This window comes from Onychostoma macrolepis, chromosome 23, assembly GCF_012432095.1.
Source record: "Onychostoma macrolepis isolate SWU-2019 chromosome 23, ASM1243209v1, whole genome shotgun sequence".
Classification (NCBI taxonomy): domain Eukaryota; kingdom Metazoa; phylum Chordata; class Actinopteri; order Cypriniformes; family Cyprinidae; genus Onychostoma; species Onychostoma macrolepis.
Window position 1 is genome coordinate 25445135 of NC_081177.1, and position 21876 is coordinate 25467010.

General features: G+C 37.5%; 1 protein-coding gene across 1 annotated transcript; it reads left to right on the forward strand.

Moving 5' to 3' along the window:
- The first annotated feature begins 775 nt into the window (after positions 1-775).
- LOC131531594 (uncharacterized) lies at positions 776-21623 on the forward strand. The gene is made up of 15 exons (XM_058762453.1): positions 776-1177; positions 1545-1639; positions 1835-1885; positions 1992-2370; positions 2500-2670; positions 2859-2958; positions 11938-11960; positions 12382-12476; positions 12741-12791; positions 12924-13305; positions 13475-13645; positions 13815-13946; positions 15882-15959; positions 20684-20827; positions 20931-21623. Exons 1-13 carry the CDS (start codon positions 913-915, stop codon positions 15902-15904), a joined length of 1938 nt encoding a protein of 645 aa, XP_058618436.1. The 5' UTR covers positions 776-912; the 3' UTR covers positions 15905-15959; positions 20684-20827; positions 20931-21623.
- Positions 21624-21876: the final 253 nt, after the last annotated feature.

The window sequence follows — 21876 nt, forward strand, 5'->3', positions numbered from 1 at the left end:
TGTAAAAAAGTTTTGTAGTTCCTTGCATTTAGTGTGAGGAATGATTAGGCTATGTTCTCAAAGAATGGAGACGCAATATTTTTTAGAAATTAGTTAGATATTGACAAAATGTTTTATATACATTTTGGCTACAAAACGATTGCTCCAGGAAATATGTTGTTCTTTTCACTTAACGCGACTTTGAAGTGGGAGATATGAAACTTCACATGAAGCATAACTTGAGGGCTTTTACGTTCTGCGCGCGCCCAGTGTAAGCGAGTGTGACGTCACAGAGGCCCGTGACGTCACAATGCTAGGTCCACTGCAGGGAGCTCGCGCTCGCCAATCAGGTCAGTGAAAATCCGAGCAGAAGCAAAGAGTATCATGTAAGAAAACACCCAAAGTCGACTGCGAGTCAGTGGAGCTCAACACTAAGTGTTCAGTGTTAGTAGATGATACACTGACAGCTGGAGGAAACAGCACCAACCCTTCAGGAGCAAATCCAGAGGCTATGGAGAACAACCCAACAGGTGAACAACAAACTTCAGTTTGTGAAATGTTTTCGTTTTACATACATATATATTTATTGTGTGTGAAACCTTACATGTAAAATAAATTATAATGAAATTTTTTATATGTTTGCATTTTGATTATATTTTTAATTCCTTTCTGTGAAGTAGTTTTGTTGTGGCATTTAATGTTTTGTTTTTTGTTTTTTAATTAAATGTAAAGAAAGTCAATGTAATAACATTTTTTTTTTTTTTTTTTTAAGAAAAAACTGCAAAACACAATACGAATAGCCTTTGTGCATTCTTCAAAAAGACATGGCTTGCTGTGAAAAGCGCCAACCAGTGTCAACATCGAGGCGACAAAGTGGCTCCTCTTCAGCCTGAGTCCTACACAGATTCAGCTGATCCATCCGTCCTTGAGCCGATGGCTCTGCAGGAACCAGCTGATTCTCCAGAACATCCTCAGTTTGGTTCATCTGACCCTGATCGAGATCCAGATGCTTCAAAGAAGACAGCTGTCGTAGGACCATCTGTCCTTGTGCCAGCGGGTCTGCAGGACCCAGCTGATCCTCTTCCAGGCCCGTCTGCTCTTGATCCAGTAGCCCCAAAATTTCCAGGTGCTTCCAAGCATAGACGAATCGGAGATCAAACCCGTTTCAGAGCAGCCTGTTTCACCGATCCAACTCCTGGTGAGTCTATGTCCACTTGTTAACCTTGTCTTGTTCCTCCACTCATTGTTTCACATCTGTGTCTAGTTACCCTAGTCTGTGTGTTTATACATATATCTAATTCCTCATACGGTATTCCAAATGTAAATGATAAATCTAGTACTCTTGACCAAGTAGTATTATTTTCCTGATTGCCTATTTAAAGAAATATAGTTGTAAAAAAAATGGTTATCTTGCTGTTTTACTTTCACTTAGCTTCACACATTTTTTAGTGTGCATGTATCTGATGTGAACTGGATGTGTATATTTATTCAAGCACTGCTACTGGATTTCATGTAAGACTATGAATCTCATATATTAACATGCTCTCTTTGGTATATTTTTGCAGTTCCATTTGATGAGATTTATGAAGTGGGAAGAAAGATTGGAGAAGGAGGCTTTGGCACTGTGTACGAGGGGATTTCAAAATTTCTACGCGAGCAGGTAGAACCACCGCTTTATTCACCTAATATACAGATCATGCTTTGTCTTTCAAATCAATTTAAATGGACATATTTGTGATAATGACAATATACAATCATTAATATTAAATTCTGCATTTAATACAATCCGTTTACCCATCCATAATGCACTTACAAAACGACTGCTTTAATACTACAATTTTTTTGTTTTTTGCAGGTTGCCATCAAAATCGTCACTAAGAGGGACAGAGACCGCTTTATTGTAATTGTAAGTTGTCAAACCCTAATGTATATATTTAAATTCAAATAATATATTTTAAATAGAAGTGAAATGTGATATTGAACTCTTAATTACTGAACTCTGTTCTCTGTAGCCTGGCTGTTCAAAGCCGCTGTTTGCAGAAGTGGCTCTAAACCTGCTGCTGAAACGACCTCCATTAAGCCCCTACATTGTGCACATGCTGGAATGGTTTGAAGAGGAGGATCGGTACATCCTGATCCTGGAATATCCACAACCCTGCAAGGACTTGCTCAAATTCATGCTGAACAACATGCAGCTACTGGATGAATCACAGACACGTAGCCTGATGTACCAAGCGGTGCTCGGGGCCAAGCACTGTCTTGACCGAGGCGTCTTCCACCGGGACATTAAGTTGAATAACTTTCTGATCAACACAACGACGAACCAAATCAAACTGGCTGACTTTGGCTGCGGTGACCTCGTCAAAACTTCAGGCTACTTGGGTTTTACAGGTGAGTTAGCATTTTGTATTACTGTTGCAATCAGTCCTAATGAGAAGTCAAATTTCTGTGTAGTGATGCTGGTGACTTTTGTACACAAAATGTTTGTTTAACCTGGATATCTCTTGCTTTCATGAACAGGAGGAGTCTGCCCACCTGAATTCTACAAGGACTTAAAATACGAGGCAGGGCCAACAACCGTCTGGTCTCTGGGCTTTATGATGTACTCGATGATTTACAAACGTCAGCCCTTTAGAAGTCTAAAAGACATGATGCATGGCAGTCTGAGGTTTAAGCACAAAATATCCACAGGTGAGAGAGAACAATTAACTACCAATAACACAGTGTCAATGATATTGTTAAACAAATAAAGCACCAGAACAATTCTTTACATAACACGTGCTACATATTTCAACATTAATTTCTATGTTCATGTGTCATATGGACATTAAGAACTTACTGTAGTTGCCTAACCAATGCTTTTGTGAAAATTTGTACAGAATTGCAGGATTTGATATGCCGCTGCATGACTCTTGACCCAACCGAGAGAGCAACTGTAGAGGAGATCCTACAGCATGAATGGTTTCAGCAGGGACACATATCAGAAGGAGCTCAGGATCAGGTAGTGTAACTTACGAGGATGATGACAGAAATTCCTCTTGTGAAAGTGCTGTCATGAGCTTCAACTTTCCTTTATATTTATTTTTCCAGCAGATGCTCCAAATCGGCCCCAGTGAGGAAAATTTGCATAAACCATTCAGCAGAGGGTCTTCAGAGCGGCAAGTTTAGTTAAAAAAACCCCCAAAACAATTGGTGCATAAACAACAAATGACTAAGGAAGAGCAAAAGTAGTGCACAATGAAATATAGAGAACCCATGTAGTATCTAATGCACAAAAATAGGATAAAACGTTGTTGCACAAAAAGCAGCTAATAAAAAAAAAGCAACTTGTAAAAATTAAACACAAACTTAATGCACAAACTGAGGGGAAGTGCGGTATAAATCAGAGCAGCAAATCTATTGCCAAACTCTGAGAAACAAATTATGAAAATAGTATATATATCTATGGTGTCTAATGGATAAAATAGAATAAAACTTTACTGCACAAAAAGCAGCACATTAAAAAAAAAACCTTACTGTAACTTGCTGTAAAAAATTAGAAATAAATTTAATTGCACAGAACTAAGAAAAAATGTAATATAAATAGGAGCAACAAATTTAACACCGAACAAAGAGCAAAAGAAAAATGTAGTTCACAAATCAAAGGAGAAAACTAAAGTAACCTTATGCTGCGAGATCACAAAGATGATTCCCTTCAGTTCCTCAAACTGCTCCTCATAAATATATTTATTTATTGGGTGGGTGGAGGGAAAATAAATTATTTAATTATTCAATTTTACATGGAACTCTTTCTTTTGACTCACACACACACACACACACACATATCGGTGCATAAGGTAAAATGTGTCTCAGCCAGAGTTGCCAGCTTTGGTCACCTGACTAGAGTGAGATTTTGATGAGATGGGCTGAATCAATCACACACATGTTGAGGATCCAACAATAACATTTTAATTTCACCTAAATACTGCAATTTACTGCATTACATATACTACTTTTGTACTAAAAGCAGTTTTATAGAGGCATTTGTCAATAATGAGATTCTACATCTGGTAAAGAAACCTATTAATTTATATTAATTAAAAAAACACATTTCTTCTAGTGTGCTCTAGAGTCTAGACTGTGTTACAGTAAGGTGCTGTAGCCTAAATGTTATAGTATATAAAAATTCTGTACACAGACAATCTCATAATTATAAAGAAAAACAAAAACTTCATCCAACACGTCAGAGGTGATGTTCTACAGGAAGTAGGAACACAAATTTAAGCCTCTGATGACAGGAACATGTTACTGTCATTCATTTTTCCTGACCAACGCCATTACAGTTACTTTTTAATGAATAAAATTCCTTGCATTAATTTTGATACATCAAAATGTATATTCTAAATTATTGCACTCATTTCTCTTTTAAAATCAGCGTTTCGGTGTCCCATTACAATTACTTAAAAAAAAAAAAAAAAGATAATTTATTGAGTAAATTTTGAAGTATTCTAAACTATTGCTTTCCTTTCCCTGCAGAGCTCTGTTTCACATGATTCACACGAGTCTTTGACAGACTATGTGATGATATTTATGCAAGTGTCATGCACTTTTCTGAGACGTGTGCTAACAGCGATTCCTCCTGCCACAGTGCACATATTCAATTAAACGACAATGAAATGATCACACGCCAGAGCGGCCTGTGAAGCCTGCCATATTCACCCACATTTGGAGCTTGACAGGTGTTAATTTCCCATCCTGGTTTAAAAGCACAAACACTTGTCCAATTACTCAGTCCTACACAAACTACGAATACATATCCAATCATGTGTAATGAATATCTCTAATATACGACTCTGAATATCTGTATAACTCAAAATATCTACTGTTTGTGTTTGGCAGAAGAAAAAGTCATTCAAGTTTGAAACAACATGTGGGTGAGTAAATGACAGAATTTCCCTTTTTGAGTGAAGTATCACTTAAAGTCTCTTGTGTTTCCATATTATTAGAGCAAACAATCAGAGCAGCCTCTAATTCTGTAATTTCCTCCAATCTTGTGATGTCCACCGTTGACCAGACGATCTCTATGCAGCCCTGGTTGTCTTCCACTTCATCCAAAATCTTGTGGTATGTTATGTATAACAATCAATGTCAATGTGCAACGAACATCTGTTCAGTGATAAAAATAGAAAATACAGTACAATTATTGTTTTTGGTACAACATTTAAACATCCTAAAAGTGTACAAGAAAAAAATGTTGTTCCACTCTCATGCACTGTTCCAGCCATTTCAATTGGTTATTCTTTTTGATTGAAATTGTTAACCACTTTTTTTCTTTTTTTTCTGCAGCTGTTTTCCGCATCTTTGTATTTTTCTGTCTTCTCGTGGAGATTCTTCTGATGGTCAGGAGTGACAGATGCATCTGCCTCATGTGCTGCAGTCAGTTTCTCCACTGTGCGTGTCATGTGGTAGGTCTTCTTTGCTGCCTTCATCTGCAACTCGACATGCCACACTTAAACACAATACAGCAACTGAACTGATGAAGATTTGAGAAAGATTAGTTAAACTGGACTAAAATTGTGAAAAAGTTTAATATACAGTAAGAATCCATTCTGAAGACATTACAAACACTTATTTCAAACTGTTATTAAAAAAATTAAAAAGGGTAAAAGTGTAAAATTCTGTCAATTCTGAATTTTGTAAATTCTGGTTACATTTTTTTGGAAATGTCGTTAACAGACTTTAACAAAAGAAAAAAAACACTGGTCTGGTTTTCCCCCAGAGCTAGTATTGTTATTTAGTTTGTCCAAGAAGATTACACTAGATTTGGTGCTAGTTTATTTATTTATTATTGTTATTTTCTTTTTTAGAAAAGTCGCTAAGTTGGCAACACTGGCTGTAACAACATCATGCACTTAAGACCAAAGTAATTAGAGACTAAAATTACATTTTTTCATGTTTGTTCAATTTACAATTTCATTTTTTGTTGTTGTTGTTTTTGTAATTAACATTATTAAGGCCCTTGGAGACTATTGACCCAGGTATTTTGCTGGCTGTACTGCTAAATTATAGGAATGGCACAGGGCAAATGTGTTATTTTGAGTTTAATTAGTCTGAAATTCTGTAAGATTGACAAAATGATTTTAACTTAAATGTTGGTTTACTGTTCAAATGGCTGCATCACTTGAACTGAATTACCCATTATGCAAATTGAAATGAGTTAACTATGCATTTAAACTGTATTAACAATATTTAAAGGAATAGTTCACCCAAAAATTAAAATTCTGTTATTGATTACTTACCCTCATGTCGTTCCAGACCCATAAGACCTTCATTCATCTTCAGAACACAAATTAAGATATTTTTGATGAAATCCCGAGAGCTTTCTGACCCTGCATAGACAGCAATGCAACTGAAATGTTCCCAGACCCAGAAACATATTAAAGAAATCATTAAAGCAGTCCATGTGACATCAGTGGTTCAACCGTAATTTTACAAAGCTGCGAGAATACTTTTTGTGCGCAAAGAAAACAAAAATAATGACTGTTTATTTTTGGCGGAATACGTGATTTGGAGGAGAAGAATTGTTGAATAAAGTCGTTATTTTTGTTTTCTTTGCGCACAAAAAGTATTCTCACAGATTCGTAAAATTACGGTTGAACCACTGATGTCACATGGACTGCTTTACCAATGGTCCTGAAAAGATCTGTTTTCTTCAAAAATGTCTTGATTTGAGTGAACTATCCCTTTAAATCAGAGACTAATATTTTAAAATAAATACACAGATGTATTTATACTGGATACTATATTATACTGGATTTATCCTTGAATTTTAAACTGAGGCGGTGAAATCACCAGAAGCATTTGAGTGGCCATATTGCTGTTATCAATATAGATATATAGCGATATTGAAATTGTCTACCACACACTGATGACACAGGTAATTATCCTAACACAAAATATGTTTCTTTTTGTATGTAATTATTGGAAATATTAAATATGAACATATATCTGGGTTTATTGCCAGAAATTGATTAGACTATACAATAAATACTGAATTACAATAAAAGCCTATGTTATTATGTTGCACTGTTGTATTAAAATTCACTGCATCATTTTGCTCGGAGTGACAGTATAAATGCTTGAAAATAAAGCTTAATGTCTTTAAATCCATGTGCAGTGTTATTTCTGTGAACAAGTTGTGAAGTGTGTATTTTATTTCCTGATGTCTGTTTATTGACCAACATTCATTTCAGTCTCTTAGAGATTAAAATTATATGGCTTTTTACTATAGCATGACAAGTTTGCATACTACATTTGTGTTGTAAGAATGTACAGGGAGACTTCAAATATAAAAAGGAGATTCATAGGTAATGTTTTCTGATTAAAATCAAATTGAATGTGTGGGTATAGCAATGTGCAATCCAGTTCTCCGTTACAGATCAGAGGGTGTTACTAAATAAATCAGTGTTTTTGAATATTACTGACTCCCTTATAAAGACTATCACTGTGTCCAAAACTGTACTGTCACCAAATACTGGTTTATGTCGAAACCTAAAGAGGGAAACAATACATAAATAGTGTGGATTTTTACATAAGTTAAACAATTTGTCAAAATAAAATCATCTACAATGTAAAACACGCAGAAATGAAAAGATGTCATAACATCCATGATAGGGAACACACACACACACACACACACAACACGCATTACACCATTTTCAAGTTTGACTGTAATAATGTGGCGTAATTGCAAAAAAAAATGAATGTTATTTTAATTTTAAAAATGTTTGTTTGTCAGTAGATATAAGCAATCATCCACTAAACCATGGCACATTATTCATGTTATGACAATGAATGAAACTGAGAACTGTATCTTTAAAATAAATTGTACATAAAATGTCGCTTATATATAAATGATTACAAATTGAGGGAAAGAAACGCATATAAGAATACACACATTCAGTCAAGGACTAGCACTAGCAAGTAGCAACAAAGCCCTGATCTTTCAATCAGATGCAGGTGAAAGCTAAATTAGTCACCATAGCAACAGCAGGGCAGCGGGAACGGTTTCTTTCGGTGGTCCGATTCAGTTTTAATACTGAAAGTGTTTTAACTATCCTAAGGAGCTGCTGAATGTGTTTGGATATACTCCGATGCTGAGATGATGTTGGCGACAGAGAAAACGAGAAGTTAAGTGTTTGTTAAACGGTCTGCTTGTCGTTGCTAGTTAGCTTTAACTTACAACATTACATAATTCATTATCTGATATCAAAACAGACTAAAAATCCTAATGTAATATATTTTTATGAACTGTTTAGCTATTCTATTAAGAAATGCAGAATGCTAATTTGGAGGCTATGTCCGTTTCCAATGTCGAAATCAAACAGCCTACGCCATTGTTTTTCTTTATCACTGACATTTATTTTAACATTTAACGGCTTGATTAATTTTGTTTTTAGGCTTTATGAAATTTCTAAACGCACTTGAATGAAACCATGTAGTTTCATTTAACTCGTGTAAGCAGAGCTAAACATATATAAACATCCAGGTGTTAGTTTTAAATTGTCTTTAAAAAAAAAAAAAACAGCAGGTAACGTTAGTTGAAATGCATACATTCAGTCGAGTTGTTTGGTCAGTGTTTAGTCAGAACATCATAATTGTGGTTTAATGATGATTTCGCCTGGGATTTTGTTTAATTGAGTCTACATTAAATTGCGATTAATCTATAGGCCTTCAACAAAAACACATAATGCTAAATTATAAACGTATATAACTGTAATGTAAAGACAACTGACTTGCTCTCTTTCAAATAATGCGATTATGCACCGCGCGCCCAGTGTGCACGTGACGTCACAGGGAGTCAGTGACGTCACAGTGAAGCACTCCACATCCGGGAGTTCAGCGTCGGGTCGCACAGCTGATCAGTTCAGTGAGAATCCGAGCAGAAGCACAGGTTATCCCGTGAGCAAACCCTCAAGCGCATCATTACAAGCGCCAGCGTTTCTCCTGTGCGGGAGTCAGTGGAGCTCAACACTAAGTGTTCAGTGTTAGTAGATGATACACTGACAGCTGGAGGAAACAGCACCAACCCTTCAGGAGCAAATCCAGAGGCTATGGAGAACAACCCAACAGGTGAACAACAAACTTCAGTTTGTGAAATATCATTTTACTTATTTTTCACAGGTTTCACACACTAGGAATATATAACTAAAAAAAAAAACTTAATTATAATATTAATTTTGTAACTTATCATTAATAATGTAATGTATTTTTTTTTTTATCTTTTGTATTGCATATTTATTTGATTTTTTTTTTTTTATTACATATTGTGAAGTATAGTTTGTTGTGGCATTTCATGTTAAATGTAAATGTTAATTTAGTAAAAAGAAATAATAATAAGTCAACTTAGTAACCAGAAAATATTTATTTATTCATTTATTTACAGAAAAATCGTCAAAACGCAAGAAGAATAGCTTTTGTGCATTCTTCAAAAAGACATGGCTTGCTATGAAAAGCGCCAACCAGTGTCGACGTCAAGGCAACAAAGTGGCCCCTCTTCAGCCTGAGTCCGACACAGATTCAGCTGATCCCCAGTGTGGTCCATCCGGCCTCGAACCAGCGGCACGTTGGCATCTAGCTGATCCACAGCCAGGCCCGCCCGGCCTTGAGCCAACAACCCTACAGGATCAAACTGACCCTCTGCTGGGTCCATCCAGCGTCACACCGATGAACTGTGATGAAAAACCAGCTGAAGGTGGGTCTACTGTCATTTTAATTCTGTCCTGTTTTTCACACTTGTGTCTAGTGACGCTGTTAAGTATGTTTATTTATATAATATTTACAGTAAGTTGGAATGTTTATTCTTTGTGTCTAGCTTCAAAATGTGACTTCCTGATCTGGTGGTAATTTTTAACCCTTCCATTTCTGTTTGGGTTTTTTAGAAAATCAAACAAACAGGAAGAAGAAGAAACACATCTGTGCATTCCTCAAAAGAACGTGGCGGGCTGTAAAACGTGCAGCAACACAACGGGAAAAGCACAACAAGGTTGCTCCACTTTGTCCACAGCCCAACACAGATTCAGCTGATCCTCAGCCGGATCCAAACGTCCTTGAGTCGACGGCTCTTCAGGATCTGACTGATTATCTGCCGGATCCAAACGTCCTTGAGTCGATGGCTCTACAGGATCTGACTGATTATCTGCCGGATCCAAACGTCCTTGAGTCGATGGCTCTTCAGGATCTGACTGATCATCTGCCGGATCCAAACGTCCTTGAGTCGATGGCTCTTCAGGATCTGAGTGATCATCAGCCGGATCCAAACGTCCTTGAGTCGACGGCTCTTCAGGATCTGAGTGATCATCAGCCGGATCCAAACGTCCTTGAGTCGACGGCTCTTCAGGATCCGACTGATTATCTGCCGGATCCAAACGTCCTTGAGTCGACGGCTCTTCAGGATCTGACTGATTATCTGCCGGATCCAAACGTCCTTGAGTCGACGGCTCTTCAGGATCCGACTGATTATCTGCCGGATCCAAACGCCCTGAGTCGATGGCTCTTCAGGATCTGACTGATTATCTGCGGATCCAAACGTCCTTGAGTCGACGGCTCTTCAGGATCCGACTGATTATCTGCCGGATCCAAACGTCCTTGAGTCGATGGCTCTTCAGGATCTGACTGATTATCTGCCGGATCCAAACGTCCTTGAGTCGATGGCTCTTCAGGATCTGACTGATTATCTGCGGATCAAGCGTCCTTGAGTCGACGGCTCTTCAGGATCTGACTGATTATCTGCGGATCCAAACGTCCTTGAGTCGATGGCTCTTCAGGATCTGACTGATTATCTGCGGATCCAAACGTCCTTGAGTCGATGGCTCTTCAGGATCTGACTGATCATCAGCCGGATCCAAACGCCCTGAGTCGACGGCTCTTCAGGATCTGACTGATCATCAGCCGGATCAAACGTCCTTGAGTCGGACGGCTCTTCAGGATCTGGTGATCATCAGCGGATCCAAACGTCCTTGAGTCGGACGGCTCTTCAGGATCCGACTGATTATCTGCGGATCCAAACGTCCTTGAGTCGGACGGCTCTTCAGGATCCGACTGATTATCTGCGGATCCAAACGTCCTTGAGTCGACGGCTCTTCAGGATCCGACTGATTATCTGCGGATCAAGCGTCCTTGAGTCGGCGGCTCTTCAGGATCCAACTGATTATCTGCGGATCCAAAGCGTCCTTGAGTCGGCGGCTCTTCAGGATCCGACTGATTATCTGCGGATCCAAACGTCCTTGAGTCGACGGCTCTTCAGGATCTGAGTGATCATCAGCCGGATCCAAACGTCCTTGAGTCGACGGCTCTTCAGGATCCGACTGATTATCTGCGGATCCAAACGTCCTTGAGTCGACGGCTCTTCAGGATCTGACTGATTATCTGCGGATCAAGCGTCCTTGAGTCGACGGCTCTTCAGGATCTGGTGATCATCAGCGGATCAAACGCCCTTGAGTCGACGGCTCTTCAGGATCCGACTGATTATCTGCCGGATCCAAACGTCCTTGAGTTGACGACTCTTCAGGATCCGACTGATTATCTGCCGGATCCAAACGTCCTTGAACCGATGGCTCTTCAGGATCCGACTGATTATCTGCCGGATCCAAACGTCCTTGAACCGATGGCTCTTCAGGATCTGAGTGATCATCAGCCGGATCCAAACGTCCTTGAGCCGATGGCTCTGCAGGAACCAGCTGATTCTCCAGAACATCCTCAGTTTGGTTCATCTGACCCTGATCGAGATCCAGATGCTTCAAAGAAGACAGCTGTCGTAGGACCATCTGTCCTTGTGCCAGCGGGTCTGCAGGACCCAGCTGATCCTCTTCCAGGCCCGTCTGCTCTTGATCCAGTAGCCCCAAAATTTCCAGGTGCTTCCAAGCATAGACGAATCGGAGATCAAACCCGTTTCAGAGCAGCCTGTTTCACCGATCCAACTCCTGGTGAGTCTATGTCCACTTGTTAACCTTGTCTTGTTCCTCCACTCATTGTTTCACATCTGTGTCTAGTTACCCTAGTCTGTGTGTTTATACATATATCTAATTCCTCATACGGTATTCCAAATGTAAATGATAAATCTAGTACTCTTGACCAAGTAGTATTATTTTCCTGATTGCCTAAAAGGAATTGAAAGAATCCTTCTCTTACATGTTGACTTACGGTGCATTCAGAATCGCATACTGTCTGAGTAGGTACTACATTTGAATTTGAACTTACTTTGTATTCAATTTCGGATGCAGCGTTAATCTCAAACATTGACCAAATTTAGTGTGCATGTATCTGATGTGAACTGGATGTGTATATTTATTCAAGCACTGCTACTGGATTTCATGTAAGACTGAATCTCATATATTAAAATGCTCTCTTTGTACATTTTTGCAGTTCCATTTGATGAAATTTATGAAGTGGGAGAAGAGATTGGAGAAGGAGGCTTTGGCACTGTGTACGAGGGGATTTCAAAATTTCTACACGAGCAGGTAGAACCACCGCTTTATTCACCTAATGTATATAGACCATATAGATCAATGCTTAGACCAAAACATATTTAAAACCATTTTAAATAGAAATAATGATTTTATATATATATATATATATATATATATATATTAATGTTCATTTGGAGATTCAATATGATCAGTTTACCCATCTGTAACATATGGGTTATAACACTAGTTCACTTATAAATGTATTTATTTGTTTGTTAGTTTTTTGGTTGTTTAATAAATATTAATTTTTTGCAGGTCGCCATCAAATTCATCCCAAAGTGTGAAACAGACTGGTATATTGAAATAGTAAGTTGACCTAACTTAATGTACACATTTAAATACAAACTACATACAAATTGTAATTTAATACAAATTACATTGCAAATGCAAGTGAAATGTGATATTGAACTCTTAATTACTGAACTCTGTTCTCTGTAGCCTGGCTGTTCAAAGCCGCTGTTTGCAGAAGTGGCTGTAAACCTGCTGCTGAAACGACCTCCATTAAGCCCCTACATTGTGCACATGCTGGAATGGTTTGAAGAGGAGGATCGGTACATCCTGATCCTGGAATATCCACAACCCTGCAAGGACTTGCTCAAATTCATGGTTAACAATGTGCAGCGAGTGAACGAATCACAGACACGTAGCCTGATGTACCAAGCGGTGCTCGGGGCCAAGCACTGTCTTGACCGAGGCGTCTTCCACCGGGACATTAAGTTGAATAACTTTGTGATCAACACAACGACGAACCAAATCAAACTGATTGACTTTGGCTGCAGTGACCTCGTCAAAACTTCAGGCTACTTGGGTGATTTTACAGGTGAGTTAGCATTTTGTATTACTGTTGCAATCAGTCCTAATGAGAAGTCAAACTTCTGTGTAGTGATTTAATACTACCAAAGAACAGATGTGTGTTCTTTTCAAGTTGCTGGTGACTTTTGTAAACAAAATGTTTGTTTAACCTGGATATCTCTTGCTTTCATGAACAGGAGGAGTCTGCCCACCTGAATACTACAGGGACTTAAAATACGAGGCAGGGCCAACAACCGTCTGGTCTCTGGGCATAATGATGTACACAATGGTGTGTAGATGTCAGCCCTTTAACAGTCTAGAAGACACGATGCATAGCAGTCTGAGTTTTAACGTCAGAGTGTCCACAGGTGAGAGAGAACAATTAACTATCAATAACACAGTGACAATAACATTGTTAAACACACAAAGCATAATGCATGCTACATATTTCCAAAGCTATGTTCATACTTACCAACATTAGCATGTCATGTGGACATAAAAGAACATACTTGACTAACCAGTGAAAAACTCTTACAGAATTTCAGGATTTGATAAGTCGCTGCCTGACTTATCAACCAACTGAGAGAGCAACTGTAGAGGAGATCCTACAGCATGAATGGTTTCAGCAGGGACACATATCAGAAGGAGCTCAGGATCAGGGAGTAACAGGTACACTGTAAAACAATTCTGTAGAATTTACAGTAAAAAACCGGCAGCTGTGGTTGCCAGAATTTTACCATAAAAAATAAGGTAGCAACGTTTTAGGTTTTACGGTTGTAACTTAAATTTACAGTTAAATACTGTAATTTCATTAACTGATATAATGTTAATATACCAACCTATTGAAGTACTGAAATCTGTTTAGTACCTTTGTAATACACTGATTACCACCAATAGCAGGTGGTGATGAGAAAATCACATGATGAACCAAAGCCCATCACAAGCAGCTTTTAAATATTAACATATATAGAAGGTGCACAGTGTCATTCACACAAACACTAAACACCATCATGGTACACACATGAAACTGAAATAATGCAATAAACATTAATTTAACAACATTAGGTGGAACATGCAACCCTAATGTGCAAAACTGATAAGAAAAAACTAAGAAACATAGTTATTTCAACAAAAAAAAACATCTAATTTGAAATGTAACGCAGGGAATTCTGGGAATGTCAATTTACGGTTATTCACTGTAAATTATACGTTATTTTTCCACTTCCAAAAAGGTATACTACTATAAAATGTAATGGCCAATACAGCTTTTCACCTAACCCCTAACCCTAACTTACCGTTAACCATTTAACAGGTTTTTACTGTAGCATTCTTACAGTCTTTTACCGTTAAGTTCATTTTGTGCAAATTCGTCATTTTTTTTTTTACAGTGTAGGATCAGATAACTTAGGAGGGAAGGCATATGATGACAGAAATCCCTCTTGTGAAAGTCCAAGAAGTGCTGTCACAAGCTTTAACTTTACATTTATTCATTCAGCAGATGCTCCAAATGGCCCCGGTGAGGAAAAACTGCACAAACCATTCAGCACAGAGTCTTCAGAGCGGCAAGCTTAGTTTAAAAAAAGCAACAAACTTGGTGGGCAAAAAGAAGAAACAAATTACTAAGAGAAAAAGTAGTGCAAAAACAAATACAGAAAACTTAGTGCACAAAAAGAAGCAGCAAATGTAGATTAAAAACAAAGTTACTGTAAAAAAAAAAAGAAGAGCAAATTTAGTGCACAAAACAGAGGAGAACACGGTGTATAAAAAGAAAAAGTAAATAAAATGTGTAAAAAGGTTAAATTAGTGTAACAAAGATGAAGAATATATAGTAGAATTTAGTGCACGAAGAATGTAGTAAATTTAGTGCACAAAACAGGAAAATTAAAGTAAACTTATGCTGCAAGATCACAAAGATGTTTCCTGTCAGCTCCTCAAACTGATCGATATTAATATATTAAATTATTGAGTGGGTGGAGGGACATTTTATTTAATAAAAAAATTTAATTTTTCTTTTGTGTAACTTGTCAGTTACTCACAGACAACACACACACTTTCTAAATGGGGACACTGCATAGACTTTCTATTGTTATTGTAAAGAGCTGGTTATAGATACTGTAACCTAAATTAAAAATTTATTTACTTTTTTTAAATACCGCTTTTACAAAGGAGGATGTCCCCAAAAAGGAAGTTTTGTCAGATTTAGCTAAATTCTAGATATAAATTTTTACTCAAAATGGTTAAGTAGGTGTAAACAACTCGCATTAAGTTATGCCAAACAATCTTATAAAAAGGCTTTAGACAGTGCCTATAAAAGACAACCAAGCCAATGAAACTAGTTATCGGGCGGAGTGACACAACAAGTTTTTTTAAGTTTGGCAGCCCTGGTCATTTAATGGAAAATGCAGCAAAAAAAGCAACATTAATATTTGTTTTACAGGATTGGAGGGGAGCTTGTTCCACTCAACTCTCACACACTGTTCAAGTCATTTTAAATTCTTAGAATTTTAAATCAAATCTGTTAATATGTTTTTCATGTATTTTTGCCACAGCTGTTTTCCACACCTTCTTCAAACCCTATTTGTGTTTTTCTGTCTTCTCGTGAAGGTTCTTCTGATGGTCAGGAGTGACAGATGCATCTGCCTCATGTGCTGCAGTCAGTTTCTCCACTGTGCGTGTCATGCGGTAGGTTTTCTTTTCTGCCTTCATCTGCAACTCGACATGCCACACTTAAACACAATACAGCAACTGAACTGATGAAGATTTGAGAAGGATTAGTTGAACTGGGGTAAAATTGTGAATAAGTTTATAATCATGGATGCCAACTCTCACGCATTTGTTGTCAGATGCATCATAGGGTTAGCATCGTAGGACTGGATTTTTCCCATGATGCACAAATTGGCCAAATGAGAGTATATGCTCTATTTGGCTGGACCATTACGGCTGGATAATAGGCCTATGTGCACTGTCACTGATGTTGCTTACAGTAGGAAAAAATGCATTTGTATTGCAAAAGAGAAATGAGCGCAGTAATATAGACTAAAATATGGATTTTCATGCATTATAAAATCAACTTTTATAAAAAAAGACTACATGATATCGTAATAAATAAAATATATTTACAGGAAGAATAAATTATTGTTATTGTTAATAGAGGATTGAATGTGTGTTCCTACACAACAGATGACATGTTAACATCTAGATTGCTTTTTTTGTCTAAAATTTAGTGATTCGAAACTGCCTTTCTGATTTACAGCTGTAGGCAAACAAGTTATATGCATGTATTAAGTACTTATCATTGTTACTGTCATACATATTTTGTATACATAGAATAATTTACATTTATTTTTTAAGAAATAAGAAACATGCCGATGAGTGATGCAGTGTCGTCTGAAGGTCCGAAGACCACGGGCATCCAACAAAGGTCTTTGGCCTTGTTCCTTACACACAGAGATTTCTCCAGTTTCTCTGAATCTTTTGATGATGTTATGCACTGTAGATGATGAGATTTGCAAAGCCTTTGCAATTTGACTTTGAGGAACGTTGTTTTTAAAGTATTCCACAATCTTTTGTACGCACTCTTTCACAGACTGGAGAGCCTCTGCCCATCTTTATTTCTGAGATACTCTGCCTCTCTAAGATATCCCTTTTATAGCTAATCATGTTACAGACCTGATGTCAATTAACTTAAATAGTTGCTAGATGTTCTCCCAGCTGAATCTTTTCGAAAATGTCTTGCTTTTCCAGCCCTTTGTTGCACCCGTCCCAACTATTTTGAGACCTGTAGCAGGCATCAAATTTGAAATGAACTCATTTAGTGGATAAAATTTCTCAGTTTAAACGTTTGTTATGTTCTATTGTGAATTAAATATTGGCTCATGTCATTTGAAAGTCTTTTAGTTTTCATTTTATTCAAATTGAAAAAAACGTCCCAACATTTCCGGAATTCGGGTTGTAATAAAAATAAAAATTCTGTCATTAGTTTTCACAGTCCTGTCATTCAAATCTATGATTTTCTTTCTTTGATTGAAAACTCGTTGCTGTTACAATGAACAATGACAATAAACAGGGAACAGGACAGAACAGGGACAGGCTTTCAAACATCAAGAAGTAAGTCTTCTGAAGCCATACTATACCTTTGTGTGAGAAACAACTCTGAATTTAAGTCATTGTAAAATTTGTTCTTTTAAATGTGAATCTTTTCAATGAGTCAGTTGATCCAGTTCCCAAATGAATTAACAAGTCAAACAGACATACAGCAAAACAGGAAAAGCCTGAAAACAGCAAAAAAAATATGCCATCTTAGTTATTGTCTCAGTTATTGATTGTAGTGAAAATTACCTAAGGCAAGCAAGGCAAGTTTATTTATATAGCACATTTCATACACAGTGGTAATTCAAAGTGCTTTACATAAAAGGAAGTGAAAAAGTCATTTAAAAAAAAAAAAAAAGTAATTTAAAAAATAGTAATAATAAAAACAAGATATAAAAATTGATTTACATTTTTTTTTTTTTTTTTTAAACAGTTAAGAATAGAAAATGATTATACATAGTGCAATCAGTTCGGACGTAGCACAGTGCTCATTTGACAAATTTGAGTCTGGATTTAAATGTGGCTAATGTTTTAGCACATCTGATATCTTCTGGAAGCTGGTTCCAACTGCGGGCGGCATAATAGCTAAAAGCGGACTCCCCTTGTTTTGTGTGAACTCTTGGTATTTCTAACTGACTTGATCCTAATGATCTGAGTGGTCTGTTAGGTTTATATTCAGTGAGCATATCTGCAATGTATTTAGGTCCTAGGCCATTGAGTGATTTGTAAATGAGTCAATCCTAAATGTAACTGGAAGCCAGTGTAAGGATCTGAGGACTGGTGGGATATGCTCAGATTTTCTGGTTCTAGTCAGAATCCTGGCAGCAGCGTTCTGGATGAGCTGCAGCTGTCTAATGGTCTTCTTTGGAAGGCCAGTGAAGAGACCATTACAATAACCCACCCTGCTGGTGATAAAGGCATGAACAAGTTTCTCCAAGTCTTGATTGGACACAAAACAACTCATTCTTGCAATGTTTTTGAGATGATAGTATGCTGATTTAGTTACTGCTTTGACATGACTACTAAAACTAAGGTCTGTCTCCAGAATCACCCCAAGATTTTTGACTTGATTTTCAGTTGTTTGACCCCTAGAGTCAAGGTATGCATTCACTTTGAGAACTTCATCTTTGTTTCCAAATGCAATGACTTCAGTTTTCTCCTTGTTTAACTGAAGAAAGTTCTGGCACATCCAACAGTTTATTTCATCAATGCATTGGCAGAGGGAGTCAATGGGGCTGTAGTCATTTGGAGATAAGGCTAGGTAAATCTGGGTATCATCAACATAGCTGTGATAAGCAATTTGGTTCTTTCTGATTATTTGACTTAGTGGGAGCATATACAGGCTAAACAAGAGCGGTGCAAGAATTGAGCCTTGTGGGACTCCGCATGTCATGGACGTCCACTTAGACTTATGCTCACCTACTGTATACGTAAGGGATAATCAACGACTAGCTGTGCATTAAACGATTTTAATGCATGACATGGAGGCGAAGAACCACCTGACGTGCAGCGGAGGAATATTTGACCGGAACTATAAAAATGACAGTTATTTTCGTCTGTATTACTATTCAATTGTAACTGTATGTTACTATGGTTACCAATGTTTATAGGAAGCGCATTAATATAGAACGTGATTAAACTGACCTGGAACTACCTGTGCAGTTCAACGAATTTAATCAACACCTGCCAGCCAATCAGAATCCAGTATTCAGACAGACCATGACATAATCACATAATAACGTCTCCCTTCTAAGTATGACCTGAACCAATCGAGTACCATCCCAGAAAGCCCGACCCAGTTTTCCAGTCTCTCTAGAAGTATGTTATGATTGACAGTCTCAAACGCAGCAGTAAGATCTAGTAGTACCAGCACTGATATTTTGCCAGAATCAGAATTGAAGCGAATATCATTTATTATCTTAATAAGCGCTGTGCTGTCTCTGTACTGTGATGCGCTCGGAAACCAGATTGAAAATTGTCTATGTATCCATTTGAGTTTAAGTAGTTGTTCAGCTGATTTAAAAACTACCTTTTCAATAATCTTACCTATGAAAGGAAGATTTGATATTGGTCTATAGTTGCTCAACATTGTGTTATCAAGATTGTGCTTTTTCAGAAGAGGCTTAACAGTTGCAGTTTTCAGGGAGTTTGGAAAAGTCCCAGAAAGAAGTGAGGCGTTCACCACTTCTAAGAGATCTGCTTCTAAACAGTTAAGCACACTTTTGAAAAAAGGACCTCAGTATTATTACTGTAATGTATTCATTGGCAGATTGTGTACGTCGTTATGGATTACTTTTTTTAGCAGAAGCTTTAAGATAATATACAAATAATTTGCATTTTCACCCGGTAGTCGATAAAACCATTTAAAAAAGAAACCCTAACCTCTTTTTTTTTTGCAGAAAAGCACAAGTCTGCATCAAACCTGGAGGTTATTGAAGTGATCAAAACAATAAAATATGAAAATACTCAAAAAGGCAGTGCTGAAGTGAAGTGCCCAGTGAATGTGAATAAGAGTGGAGAGTATTTTGTTCATGTATTTATGGACATGAGGGTCCTCCCTGTCCATTTCTTCACCATTTACTATAAAGAAAGGAACACAATGTGTGCTTCGTGCAAATAGTCTCTCTCTCCTCTTTCGCTCAACCTTCGTTCTCAGTTGCAATGAAATATCATTGGGTCTGTAATGGACACTGACTCTAAAGAGAATGGAAATGCAGGCATGAGTGGAATATAGATTAGAGAGTAAAGCATATCCTTCAGCAAGACCGTGAAAAAACTGTGACATTGGCTCTAGAGGGGCATTTAAAGAAAAGATTGGAAAAGAGAGGGAAGGGGCAGATGGAAGTGTCACCTTGAGAACCAGCAAAGGGAGGGAGGGGGAGAAACCAGCGCCAACACTTTTCTCTCTCGACACATAACGCTGCACCTTTCTTCCTAAAGAAAAAACATACACTGAATTAAGTTGCTGAATGTCCTTTAAGAAATCCTCTTCAAAACGGCTCTAGCAGCAGCATATGTGACTGTATCTGGTTAATTATCAAAGACAAAATAAAAAATCCCGTAGCAAACAAAAATAACAGTAATACTGTACATTTACAAAGGGTTAGCATGTTGCCAGTAATATGCTACTCCAAGGCTGTGTTTACGCCTGGTATTAAGATGTGTTTTAGTCAATCGGATAACAAGTAGATGAGGGAAACCGTATACACATGCTGTATTAATCTGATTCTTTTGCACATGAATGTGTGACATCAGTAATTATTTAAAAGGCATCATTTCATTTTTTGAGATAAATTGTACTTTTCTTTCTCCATCAGGGTTTGGCCAAAGGTTACATTGGCGCTTTCCCATCGTTGCAAGTTTTCAGATGCTAGCCAGTCAGTTCTTCCAAGGCAGGGGAGGTGACCAGACCGCTCCACTGCAACTACATAGTGTGTGTACTTTCAACACTAAGAGTTAAGGTAATATGTGTAAAGGTTTAGAGTGTGTACTCCAGTTAAAATGTGCTTTATTGTTCTCAGTGCCATCTACGCTAATATTAGACTGTCTCATTCTTATTCCAAGGTTGCCATAGCCACCAGATCCAGTCCGTATGCAGTCCAGATAGTGGATCAGCACCTAGAGATGACCTCGACAGCTCTGAATGTCAGCGGAGTCCAGGACAACCCCAGAGACAGATCCCCAGTGAAGACCTCGTCACCTAGACGGCCATCGGGACAAGACCTCAGGAACCAGACCAGTCCTCTGCACAATCTGACTTTGCAGCAGCCTGCAATTAAACTGCTGGTTTCGTCTGGCCAGAGAAGAACGATTGAGTTTTGATTCCTTCAACACACGATTTTTCTGTTTAATACTGTAAATCTGCTTTGACACAATCTGTTTTGGAAAAAGCCCTATATAAATACAAATGACTGGGCTTTACTTGACTCAGTTCAGTTGAATTGTAACACCTGATTCATTTATTCTTTCTGACATCTACCTCATTTTAAAGATGTAATTGTGAACATGTTTAAAATTAATTTTGCAGTTGTATTACAAATGTAATGTTTGACAACTGGAACACTTTAATGGGATAGTTCACCCAAAAATATATTTGGGTGATATTTATAATTTGCTGATATTTTACTGACCCTCAGGCCATTCAAGATGTCAGTGACTTTTTTTCCTTCAGTAGAACAGTGAAGATTTTTATCTGAAATGGTGATCCTTGGCGATTCATTCACTGCACGATTCATACAAATGCAGATTGTTATTAAATAAAGGCTATTATGTTATAATGTGTGTGTTTTAGTAATTGATTGACACCAGATAATAATTTTCTTAAACTCAGTATAAAATATAATGACTAGTTACACAGCAATTTCTTATGATGCCCAAATAATAAATCTTAGTTGAGGTAACATGAAACGCATGGAGTAAATGATTCAATTTTAATTGACATACTTAGCTGTAGTTTTCTAAATGTTTGACCAATTCAAACCTTTTAGTTGAATGGACTATAAAACTATTT